Here is a 13,531-nt window from a genome sequence, read left to right as displayed (position 1 = left end):
TAAGCTGCCTAGTTTTTGGTGTTTTGTTATAGCAGCCCAAACAGACTAAGACACAATTATATCACGGATCTTCAGGATTGCTTAGAAATAGTCAAAGTAACATTATATTGAATGCAAAGGGCTTTGTTGAATGTGACACAGACACACAGACAGACAGACACACACACACATACACATGCACAAGATATGTGCAAGTGTCAGTTTAATAAAAGTGCCAGCTCTGAATTTGTATTGACTGGTCTTGAATCTCTACTTTGGCATTTAATAGCAGGGAACACTGGGTAATTTAATGTCTCTGTGTCCAATATCTTCTTCTGTAATATGAGAACACTAATAGGGTATTAGGAAGATTAAATATGAAGTGCATACTATATAGATATTGACATATGAAACAAAGTTCATATGATATAGATATTTTTATATAGCAAATGTTTAATAAATATTAAGTATGTTAATATTTACATATAATGCCTGTATTATGTAAATACATAAGTATGCATATGTTATAATAAACCTATGTGTGCCTATGAAAAGACTGGAAAGAAATGAACTAACAAACTGTGTTTGATGTAACTCTAGGTGATTTTTGTTATCCTGTTTATTTTTCTATAACTCAAATTTTCTACCGTGCACATTTATAATAAAAATAACAAATATGAACTTCTTTAACAGGAAAAGTAATCTTAAACTAAATTATCAGAGGTTTATTGTGGTTATTAGGAAGAATTTCCACATAGTGAAAGCTTTGAAATACTGGAATAGGCTTATCAGGTTTATGAGTGGAAAAAATGCAGGAGAAACTTCATCCTTTTCACTTGTATCACCCTATTGGAAGAGTGGAGTATAGATCTCAAGTTTTAAAATATTTGACAACAAAATAAATGGTTATGTGACAATGTCCAAATGAACTTGTGTTATTATCATTATGTTTTTTAATAGACATATTAGAAATTTAACTATTTTATTATGATCTTGGAAAATGGGTAGGTTCTTTTTATTATACAAGGAATTTTATTCTAATATTTTATTTATAATAAAGAAGCAGGCAAGTATAGATTTTTTCCTCAGGTTTACTTTAGGTTGAATTAAGATCTTTTATATGCCCCTTTAGCATGGAGTAATAACTGAAGAAAGCTAACATAGGCTAATGACACGAAACAAGGGCACTGTTGAAAATGGGTTACAGGATATTTTAAGTACAATTTAAAATGGCCCTTTTTTATTATTATTTCTGTGTTTGATATACTAGTACAGAAATAAAGACTACAGCTTGAAAAGTTACTCAATTTAATGTATAGTTAAAATCCAAAGAGATAATCAAGCAAAGTAACTTTAGTAGTTATCTATCACATTTCATTGGAGAAAAATAATTGAATGCAAAGGCAATGACTAAAATTCAAGACTAGTTAAAGTTCATTAGTAGTTATCAAATTTGTCAACTGCTATGGTACTGACACAGCTGTTCTCATATCATCTTTGTATTATTTAATAAACAAGAGTATTTATGTCATTAGCATGTGTTGGCATATCCAACATGATTTGTTGATCTGGGAAGACTCACATTATGCTCAGATTTAATTTCCCAAAACTATTCTCTGGAGGTTTCAATTATACTTTATTTTTGTGAGTGGGATAGTAGTAGAAACATTAAATAAGTATGAGAACACAATTAGATAAAAATGACACATAAAACATTATCAAAATTTGGGAGTATATTTACATGTATATATATCATCTATCTGTCTATCCATCATTTACACACACATACACAATGACTATGAGGGCACAGAGGAAAATGGCAACATTGGGACTTCTTTGAGGTAGGATTATGAACCTTTTATTTTCTGGTTCTTCATACTTTCATAGTCTCTAAATTTCCTATAATTAGTACATGCTGCCTTTATAATCAGCAAAAACTATATATAAAATATATATAGGCCGGGCACAGTGGCTCATGCCTGTAATCCCAGCACTTTGGGAGGCTGAGGTGAGTGAATCACATGAGGTCAGGAGTTCGAGACCAGCCTGGCCAACGTGGTGAAACCCTGCCTCTACTAAAAATACAAAAATTAGCCAGGCGTGGTGGCAGGCGCCCGTAATCCCAGCTACTTGGGAGGCTGAGGCAGGAGAATTGCTTGAACCCAGGAGGCAGAGGTTGCAGTTAGCCAAGATCGTGCCACTGCACTCCAGCCTGGGCGACAGAGGGAAACTCAGCCTCAAAAATAAATAAATAAATAAATAAATAAATAAATAAATAAATAAATAAAATAAAAAATATGTATCTTTAAATTATATACATACATACTTTTAGAATGCACTGGTTTCAGTTTCCTGCAGGAAACAGAATGGCAGTACACAACAAACCAACTTATAGTCTTGTTTCTATGACCCGTATGCATAAAAAACAAATTAAAATTAAATGCATATATAAAACAGCTGTTTTATGTTGTTAGAATTGTTTCAACAACTTTGGTGAGGAATTGTAGAAACATACGAATATTTGTCTGACTGTGAGTGACAATCGTTTCATTAAATATCTATCAATATTAAAATCAAAGTCACATTTTATAATTATAACATTAAATCTTTGGGGTTGATATGTCTGATAATGTAAAATTTAAAAAAATACTTACCTTGGAGAAATTGTCACAACATTCCCTTTTTGGGAAAGGGAGAATTCAGCAGCATCTCTTCCAACAATTCTAGCATTATACACTAAGTTTCGCGAGCTGGAATTTTTCAGTAGAATCTATGTAGAAGTAGAAGAGGATATAAGTAAGATTATAAAATTAAAAACTATGCAACTATATCATTTCTTATTTTTATCAAAGATAGCAATAGATTTTAGTCATAAATATACTTATTTATAATGTACACCAACTGGACAAAGCCAGAATTTGTATTTTAAAATAACAACTACACGCACACACACACACACACACACACACACACACACACACACACATACAGTTTAGCTGAAGTGGGCAAAGAGAAGGAACCTTCAACAAAGGGAATTACAAATGCAAAAGCATCTTATCACCAGTGATTTGAAGATCAACATTTGCAGCTTTGATTTTATTTTTATTGCAAAGGAAAACCATTGGGGAATTTTAAAAAGGGAACTTATATGTCCAATTTACAATAAGGATACTCTGGCTGCTCAGTGTAGAAGGTATTATAAGGAGTATAGATTTAAAAACAGTTTCAGGCTGAATATAATGGTGGCCCAGTCTAGATGTGGTAGTTCAACGAAGGGTTGGCTGTCTCTTTCCTCCTGATCCAGAGACATGGGGAGCATTAGAAAATGAGTTGCTTTATTACAAAAGAGTACTTCTTGAAAAACGTGAGTACACAAAGTGTTTATGTAAAATATAATGGAGATTCAAAAAACAATCTTTAGGAAGACTGACAAAGATTTTCTTCTCAACCACACTCCAGTAAGGCTTGTCTGAACTCTTTTTTAACTAGGCCCCACCTTTGGGCATGTCCTCAAGAGCCCAATTTTAGCAAGAATCCTGCTAAATCAGTTTAACCAGAATTCCACACCTTCAGTATCTAATCACCCTTGATATCTAACCAAATTCCTCATCTCCTGCCATTGCTCAGGTAATGTATGATCACCCTGGCCTTCCTTTAGCAAAAATCTTATATTGGTTTAGCCAGAATCCCCCCTTACCCATATGTTTCCTCTTAGTCATTTCCCACACACTGATCTCCATCCTGCTCCTTGGCTATAAATTCCTGCTTTTCCTTGTTTTATTTCGAGTTGAGCTCAATCTCTCTCCCCCACTGCAAAACTCCTTTGCAGTGGTCCCTATAACTATCATAATAGTCCTGAATAAAGTCTGCCTTACCGTTTTAACAAGTGTCATGAATATTTTTTTTTTTTATTTAACAAGATGCCAAGGTATCACCAAAAGTTCTGACCCAGAGAATGGTGAGGATGGGGGAAAAGGATAATTGGTCAAATTAGAGTGAATAAAAGGTCACTGCAAATTATGAAGTTCAGGACCTATAGTCATAGATATTCGAAGAGTGAAAAAGTAGCAGTAGGTATGGTTATAGTGAGTCATAAGGAATATGATGAAAATCTGGTGAAAGATTAATTATTTTCTTAGTTCAATGGAAACTTTGGTAACCAATAGAACAAGTGTGTTGTTGATAAAGCGTTTCCAACTTTAGTTTCTTTAAGGATTTGGAGGCCTCATGTTCTCAAATACTTAAAGACATCAATAATGGGGGCAAGACCCCCACTATAGTGTGGTACCCCACTGTGGTGTGGTAATCTTTTTTTATGTACATACATTCATACAAATGTATGTATTTCAAATATTCATTAACAGACCAAGTGATTTTAAGTCCCAGAGAGCTAATTCCTATTGTTTTGGAAGGAAATGTTGAAAATTATAGTAGATTTGTTGTGAACTGTTTAGATCATAAGGAAGCCATTCATTGTCACTATATCATACATATCACACATATGACAAAATGGTATTGGACTCATCTGTGGTCAGACAGTCATACCACCCAACTCCAGGATTTCGTGTAGGGGTGATGAGGAGTAGATAGGAAGAAGAGCTAGCTGTTTAAGGGAACAAAAGAAAGTTTTAAAGTCTCAATTCCTTTTTTGCAATGACAGACATTCTTTATTCTGCTTCTGTGTAAATTTTGTTTCAAAAGGAAAACAAAATTCAACTGCTTTTTGAATGTCTCGGAAAATCACTGCACTCTATGTTTTTTCACTGACCACTACTTTTTTGTACTTGTTCTAGCAGTCTATGTTTCTATTATTTGCCCATAGCTACAGAAATACTTTTTTACACTTTGGAAGGCCGAGGCGGGTGGATCACCTGAGGTCAGGAGTTCAAGACCAGCCTGGCCAACATGATGAAACTCCGTCTCTACTAAAAATACAAAAAATTAGCTGGGCATGGTGGCAGGCACCTGTAATCCCAGCTACTCAGGAGTCTGAGGCAGGAGAATCGCTTGAACCTGGGAAGGCAGAGGTTGCAGTGAGCCGAGATCGTGCCACTGCACTCCAGCCTGGGCAACAAGAGTGAAACTCCGTCTCAAAAAAAAAAAAAAAAGAAAGAAAAGAAATACTTTCTCAATTTTGTAGCCATTTCTGGAGATTTTGCTATATTCTGTAACATTGATAGGGTTGGTGGTAAGAACGACTTTCTATGACTTAATGCACTGCCATTCATCGTGTTGATTCACAGGAGCAAAATACATAAAAGATTCTCAGCAATTTCCAAATCACTAATTTTCTTAAATAAAAGTTAAAATCAAGTTTGTTGTAATTTGTTTTATCTTGCATATAAATTTTATTTATTTCTTCTTTCAAAAATTTTTCTTACATTGTGAAAAATGAAGGGTATATTTGTATAATTTTATCTATAATCTTAGGTATGAGCATTATTTCTAGCAAAATAATAAAATGAGAAAATAAATCATGTTCTATTTAAACATGATTTAATTTGGTTTTTAACATCATAATTTAAATTTATTTTTAAACGTTAGCTAGCATTAACATTAACTACTTAAAAACATCAATAACAATTAAGTGATATGAAGGAATACAATCATGTAGACAGAAATAGAGAATTGGTAATAATAGTTAACAGTAATAAATTATACTGAAATCAAATTTACACTCTTGTCTCCTGCAGGCCTAAGCAAAAAACTTTTAACTCTTCTGAAATGTTATTTTGAAGTCAAAAATTCAATATAATTATAGCTCAAGGCTTGTTATTTATCCAAAGCCCTTGGATATCATTGCAATTAGCGAATTATCACAGTAAATACTGAATTCTATGGAGTTTTATGTCTTTTTTTTGACAAAAAAGGAAAGAAATAAAGTAAATAAAAGAGATTGAACCTCAGTATTTACTAACACAAACCAAACACAAAGAAGAGGAGGCTTTCTTTTCACTAAATTCAGCCCTCTACATTTTGAGATAAGAGCCTGGGTTTTGTTTTGTTTTTTTTCAATTTTTAACTAAATCCTTATCAACTGATGCTCACACCATCATGGAGGCTACAGTTATTTTCTCAAAGAAGTTACAATTACAGATCAAAGATCACCGTGGCATATCTTTTGAAGACCACACATGGATGAGTTTTGCATCAAAAATATAAAATTATCCTCCTTCCCAATCATATATTAAGAGAGACACACATAAAAGAGCCTGAAAAAAGGAATAAACATGAATCTTATCAAAGCAGTAAATTAACTTGTATACAGAATAATATTATTTTAAATCAAATGAAAATGAGTAAGAAAAGAGTCATCATTTCATTGCAAGTGGTGATTACTCTTAAGCAAAAATTGCACCTTTCGCTCATCTAGACCTTTGGCTTAGAAGAAGCAACATTTGATAAGGCTTATTCACTTTTAATAAAATTATTCCTACAGACGCTTGGTGTTAATTTTGGGTTGGGAAAGAAATATCTAAAACCTCTCTTAATTGTGTAACTCCTTATGCATTTTGACCCCAAAATTAACCTTACCTTATTCAGCACTGTGTCATGTAGAGTACATTCAAAGGACACCACCTTCTTAGGGAGATATGTAGGGAGTCTTTCATACATGTAGACACAAAGCATGAGCATCAGGATTGGATTTGGGTCACAGATGTCTGTGGCCTGGTTTCAAAGAAGATAAATCGAAATTAGAGGATGCATTAGTTAGAGTTCTACATAGGTAGAGAACCAATAGGATATATATCTGTATATATGCACATACACACACATACACACACACACACACACACACACACACACACACACACACACATATATATATAAATGGGAATTTATTAGGAAGAATTGGCTGAACAATCACAAAGGCGAAGTCCCACAGTAGGCTGGCTACAAACTGCAGAATGACAGAAGCCAATAGGGGCTCCCAGGGAAGCCAGAAGCATGGCTCAGGCCAAGTCCCAAATCCCCCAAACCAGGGAAGCTACAGTGCAGGCCCCATTCTGAGGCCGAAGGCTGAAAGCCCAAAGGAGGCTGCTGGTGCAAGTCCTAGAGTCCAAAGGCTGAAAAACCTGGAATCAGATGTCCAAGGGCAGAAGGAGAAAAAAAATGCATCCTGCTCCAAAGGGAGAAAGAGATCACGACAAAAATAAAAAAGAACAAACAAACAAAAAAACAAGCAAACTGAATATCCCCCTTCTTCTGTCTCTTTGTTCTGGCCACTGCCACAGCCAATCGGATGGTAACAACCCACACTGAGGGCATATCTTCCTTTCTCAGGCCACTGACTCCTGCATCCATCTCCTTTGGAAACACCCTCACAGACACACCTAGAAACAAAACTTTGCCAGTCATCTTGGCATCCTTCAATCCAGTCAAGTTGACACCTAATATTAACCATCAAATAAGATAATAGATAAAAATATAAAAAGAGGAAAAGCATAGTAAATCAATTATTGAATTACTTTAAAACATTTAAAATATTTGTGATTGACAATGACACTGAAATATAGATACAGCAATAATACCGCTCTGAATCAGAAGAGCTTGACCTAAGTGTTAAAAAATAAATGTGTCCTAAGTAGAACACTGATCTAGTAACCTCAGACTCCGTAAAAGCTAGTCGGAACTCAGAAGAACACTACACTCTAGAAATTATGACTAATGTGACTATTACTCCTGAAGTTAAAGATGGCAAGAGATTTTCAAGCAAAGGCCCACAGAACCAATGGCACATTAAATGGGCCTTATAGAATGCTTGAACTTCAAATATGTATTGGATGTGAGGAAAAGAGTGTATTTTTTCAGAAAAGCAAATCACTATAGGATGAGGAGATAGAGAAGCATAGTGTTTGTTCAGTAAAGAACTACCATTTGGGTCACGCATAAGAAAAGATGGGACAATTAGTGAGAAAAAAGACTAAGGAGTGCCAGGCTACATTGTGGAGGTCTTAGATGGCAGGGTGAGGGACTTGATTTCTGAACAAGAAATAACATAATAAGAGCAACAATTCAGGCAGATCAGGTAGGGGGCAGTTGAAGAAGTACTTTTCCCAGAACAGATAAACAATAAGGCAGAGGATGTAATTACTCTGATAAACAAAATACATTAGTAATGATTACTGGAGTATATTTGAGATAAAATCCAAAATTACAGCGCAATGATATCAGGACAATAAACATAGCCAGAACGTAAGCTGAAGCCAAAAAGTAATGTCAGGAACAGAAGAAGATAGAAGCAGTGGGGAAAAGTTATTCACAGCACAAAAGTATTGGGGTTGGTGTGAGGGATTCGAAGACATAAAAAACACCATTAATAGACAAACAACTCTGTCAGTGTCAATATACAGGGAGCTCTCTGTACTTCCACAAAATGGAAATGAAGGTCTGCTATGACTTAATGGCACATATTCAAGTTAGCAACTGAACACGATCTGAGCCCGGCCTAGAAATGCAAATAGTGTGAAAGCCAAGGACACCCAATGTGCTTGGTGGAACTAAGGCACTTGATTCTGAAATTTGGCAGCAGTTTTTAGAGAATGATGACAACCCCACTGGTGATCTGCTAGTCCACATTTCCTCATGCTCTCTTATTCTTCTCGAGAAAATAGAAGAGTTTGTTCTTTCTTGTTTTGTTAATTAGAAGTAAGGCTTACCAACGAAGGTGCCTCGGCAAAAGACTGACAGAAAGAAAACTGGCCTGCCTTAGCAGGGTAGAAAGCTAACTGTGAGTATAATTTGAGGAAAACTTGGAAATATACCAGGACCATAAAGTTTCTCATCAGTATTTTGTGGTCTCACATTCTTTAAAGACGACATTAGTAAATAGATGTAGAAAAATGATTTAAGATAAGAACAAAATAAAAAAATGCAGAGTTTAATTGTCACATCCACTTTTGAAGCCTAAGAAGGTAAATTTTTAAGTGAAGAATGTGTGGCTCTGCTGGGCCCTGTGTTTGGAATCAACATATAGGGTATGATCCGAAGAGGGCTATCTAGGGTGACGGGAGGTGTGTTTACTGGGGAAAAGAGGAGTACTAATGGCAGAACACTCTGGGCTCAAGTCTGGGATGAATCAAAGTCTTTTGAACCATGTTTTAGTAAGTACCCCATAAAATGATATAAATAGCAATATAAAAATTATTTCAAAAGCTAAACTTTGAAAAATCCAGCAATTTGGCAAATTAAAAAATACATTTTTAATGGGAAACTATATTTAATAAGACATTATACTGAGAAACCAAATAAAAGAGCATTCTTACCTTTCCTTATACATTTAAACAAAAGTGACCTAAAGCAATCAGAGTTCTGTCAACCTTAGGCTAGAAAGCCAAATGTTAAATAAAATAAGTTAGGTTTATTTAAAACTAAAATTTCATGTGAAAGTACTTTTAAGGACATAATCATTATTTTCGCTATATAGATCTAACCAAAAATAACTTCAATTGCATTGGTCCTTTTTTTCCCCTTGATGACTATGTTTTCCTACTAGATTAACAAAATGCAGGAATGTAAACAAACAAAAAAATCATAAAAATCATAACAAAAAAATCAATAAATCTGGTAAATTAATTCAAGTCCTGCTATGACACAGTGCCATGCCCTTGATTAAGACAATTGAATTTCCTGGGCCTCAGTTTCATCATCAGTAAATAGAAGGGGTGATAAGATCTTGAGTTTTATGCTGGATTTAATGTGCCATATCTTTTAAGGTATCACTAACTTTCAAATAAGACACCAAATATAATTAGCAGTACATAATGATATACTATAATCCTACAAAGACAGCTATTGAATGCCTTCCCAACAATCATTTTCCCCTTTCTTCTTTACTAAGAACCTAACTTTTTGTGAATATTCTTTTTTTTTTATTTTTAATCAACCACTGGTTAGCCACAAGAATAGGATTCAATTCCGGTCAATGATATGCAATGGGGAATATGCCATGGGGCCGCTGGGAAAGGTTTACCTTCTGGAAAAAGAGAAGCACAAGAAAAGACGCCACTCAGCCAGCCCCAGACAGAACTGTATGAAGGTGTTATGTGAGACTTCTGCAGAAATTTGGGAGTTATTTGTGCAGAGTCCTAAAACAAAGCTAGTAGGTCAAGAATGGCTGAGCAAAACTGAATCTCTGATAACTTTGTTAAAAAACTGAACAATTATCCTTATAATCTTTGATTGTCTGGCTTTATCTTTTTATAAAATATTAAATTTCCTTATTTTTAAACCACTTTTACTCAAGAATTCTGTTCTTTAAAGCTGAAAATTTCCTAGTGATTGTGAAGGTTAATTTTAGGTGTCAATTTGACTAGATTGAGGGATACCTAAATGGCTGGTGAAGCATTGTTTCTGGGTATCTGTGAGAGTGTTTTCAGAGGAGGTTGAAGCTGAGTCAGTGGACTGAGAGAGAAACATCTGCCCTCAATGTGGGCAGACACCATCCAATCAGCTGGGGCTGGGACAAACAGGTAAGAAGAAGGAGGACTCTGCTTTCTCTCCCTTCCAGAGTGAGACACCCTTTCTCCTCCTGTCCTTGGACATCAGACTAGGTTCTTCAATTTTTAGACTCTGAAACTTGCACCAGTGCTCTCTGGGGGCTATCTGGCTTTTAGATTTGGACTAGGGGCTGCACCATTGGCTTCCCTGATTCTGAGGCTTCTGGACTGAGCGATGCCACCAGCTCTTCTGTGTTCCAGCTTGCAGGCAGCCTATCATGAGACTTCTCTGACTCTGTGTTCATGTGAGCCAATTCCCCCTAATAAATCCCCTCTCATATATCCTATTGTTTCTGTGTCTCTAGAGAACCCTAACAAGTGATTAAAAAAAAAAGAAACAAAAAAATTTAAGGACAAAATTAGAATATCTATTCACCCTTAGCTCCAATCACTACTCATTAAATTATGTGTACTAAAGCTCCATAAATGCTTATTATATGTATTTTGTTATCTATCTTTGCATGAGGGAACAAAACATGCATTCTACGCTGTGGTCAAACAATTCCATAGTATTTTTGCTTCAAATAAAAATCATGTCATGAAAAGGAGAATATGTAATATGTAATAACTGTATATTCCTACTGGCAGGATTCTCCAAAAAGACATAACATTACCCCAGCAACTTATGAAGCTAATTTTCAGGCTGCAATTAAGAACATAATAAAGAAGAAACTTAAGCATTAATAATTAAGTCCGTTGCTGAATTTTACAGGATTCAAGGGTGGACCAGTACAAGCACCAGCATTAATTCATTATGTATAAGTTCATTAGAGGGTGATGGTTTTAAATCTGCCATTTAGTGTGGTTGGTAAATCTGGGCTAATAAACAGTTAGGGCATTGGAATTGGCTGATAAAGTTTTGGTCATTTTCTGCTAAGCCTACTTTCAATTACTTCATTCATCAAATCTTGGACAACTTTTCTGCATTTTTATCTAGTAGATACTTATTTTTAAATTATTTTTGACTATACAATAAAATAAATATATTGAGCCAACATATGTGAGGAAATCAAAAAGCAAAGGAGAGAGTCACAATGTATGGTTTTTCTAAACAAAGGTATTTTAAATTTCTTATGAACTCCTACCAAACTCTCAAGGGTCAGCTTAAACTCTAAGTGTTCTGTGCAAATTTTCCTGGTATCCTTTTTAGAGTGACTTCTCGTCTCCTTTGAGTCTCATAGCATATTATTTCTATGTCTATTGTGACATTCACTGTCGCTTTGCATCAGCCTTGTTTCATGTAACTTGTGATGATTAGTCTGCAACACCTTTGAAGGCATGAGTGTAGTTTTGTCACATCTGCACCCCTGAAGGATGTATCCAGTGTCTTTCATGAGGGAGGTTAAATAATTTGTTGAATTTATGGGAATTGTAATATTTTTATTCTTCAAAACCAAAGACTTTTATTAGAGTTTGTCCTTAAAATTCTACTATTAGAACTCTCTGACTAAAATTATTGATTGCAGTTTCCCTTTACAATTGTACCAAAAAAAAAAATGAAAAGAAAATGAAATAAAAAGAATACAAATGTCAGGAATGGTACAAAGTGACATTAACATGCAAGTGACTTCAATACAAAGAAAAAAGTGAGCAATTATAAAACTCATTTCTCCAGCAGGTGTAAGATATCATTTTGGGCACTAGTGTCATCAGTCTTTCTGGATCACAGAATGAAAAACTCAGAGTTAGTTATAATAGTCTTTCTCCAATGCCCTTCTTTTGTGGCTGGTCACCAACTCTAGCAAACCTCATGATTTTTCCTACATCAGCTTATTATGTTTTAATCCTAATTAAAATGATAACAGTAGAGAAAGTAATTACTGTACTCCTTGACCAGTTCAAATTGCATTGCGACTGGTCTGCGTTCCCTGTCACCAGTTCCTCTCCTCTCGGTCCATCCTGACGATTGTTGTTGCAAGAGTAAAGGCCTTTTATCCCCCATAATGCCCACAGGATAAACTCCCGATTTTTTTATGCTGATATTCAGTATCCTAGTATATGCCTATGTCTCTGTTTCCAATACCAAACTTCAACTGGGGAAACCTATTCACACAATTTCCTTAACGTATGTCACTTTTTCACACTCTACATTCTGTTCATGTTACTTCCTCTGAGCAAACAACTTTCTTACCACTACCAATGCAAATCCAATTCACCCTTCCAGATGCCAATTAAATTCTGTCTCTTCCACACTGTCTTTGATGTATCAGTCTGCATCACATTGATCTCTTCCTTCATCTGAATTCTATACTTCATTTTTTTCATAGACCATTATTAACAATTAAATAAGTACAGCATTATCTTTTAACAGGCAAATATCTTGATAATTTAATGAATTTATATATTCAAAGTCAGGAATCATTTATTTTACCATTTTATTGCCCCTAAGTAACAAACAAAAGGCTCATAAAATAGTAAGAATCCAATATATTTTTGATTATTGCTATTGAGGTCTTCATGTGAAAAGCCAAAAGGAATTACAACTTGAAGGTCAACATACAATTAAAACGTATATTGCCATTATGACCTCTACACAAACATTTATTTTAATACTAAAGTGAAAATTTATTTTTGCTACTAAATTAGAAGATAATAATATGACATCTATATTTAAATAAATATGCTCTTTTAGTTCATTCTTAGATTTTGAGTAATGATTATAATTCACTCAATGTTTATTTTTGGGGTTTCAGGCACTTGGACTGGAAGTACTTTCCTATTATGCACAGCTGGATGTATATAATTATACAAATTTTAAAATATCCAGTCGATTTCTGTGGAGTCATATTTCGATTTCTACATTTTAGCAATGTCTCATCAAAAGCCTGTTTCAATTTAAATTTCAAAAATATGAACAAAGCAATATTATAAATGAGCAAGCTATCAAAAGAAATTTATAAAATGTTTGTAGAATGTTTAATATAAAGGCACCCACCTGTATTTCCATGTCAAAGTCAATTTCATAAAGAGTATTTACAATAATCAGGCAATTGTGCAGATACTCTTCAGGACTTTTTGGTTGCGTGTACATATTAATAAAATGAGACTCAATC

The 13,531-nt window shown here is 34.6% G+C and overlaps 1 protein-coding gene across 1 annotated transcript in view; it reads right to left on the bottom strand.

Moving 5' to 3' along the window:
- The window catches only part of CFAP47 (cilia and flagella associated protein 47), a 463,486-nt gene that overhangs the window by 232,017 nt on the left and 217,938 nt on the right, over positions 1–13,531 (bottom strand). The window contains exons 35-37 of the mRNA XM_054677051.2: positions 13,414–13,530; positions 6,514–6,648; positions 2,634–2,749 (exon numbers count right to left, since the gene is read on the bottom strand). Coding sequence (XP_054533026.1) covers positions 2,634–2,749; positions 6,514–6,648; positions 13,414–13,530 — 368 coding nt within the window. The remainder of the gene's footprint in view (positions 1–2,633; positions 2,750–6,513; positions 6,649–13,413; position 13,531) is intronic.

This window comes from Pan troglodytes, chromosome X (genome assembly GCF_028858775.2).
Source record: "Pan troglodytes isolate AG18354 chromosome X, NHGRI_mPanTro3-v2.0_pri, whole genome shotgun sequence".
NCBI lineage: Eukaryota > Metazoa > Chordata > Mammalia > Primates > Hominidae > Pan > Pan troglodytes.
Note: the sequence above shows the minus strand (reverse complement) of the source record. Positions and strands in the feature narration are given on the sequence as shown.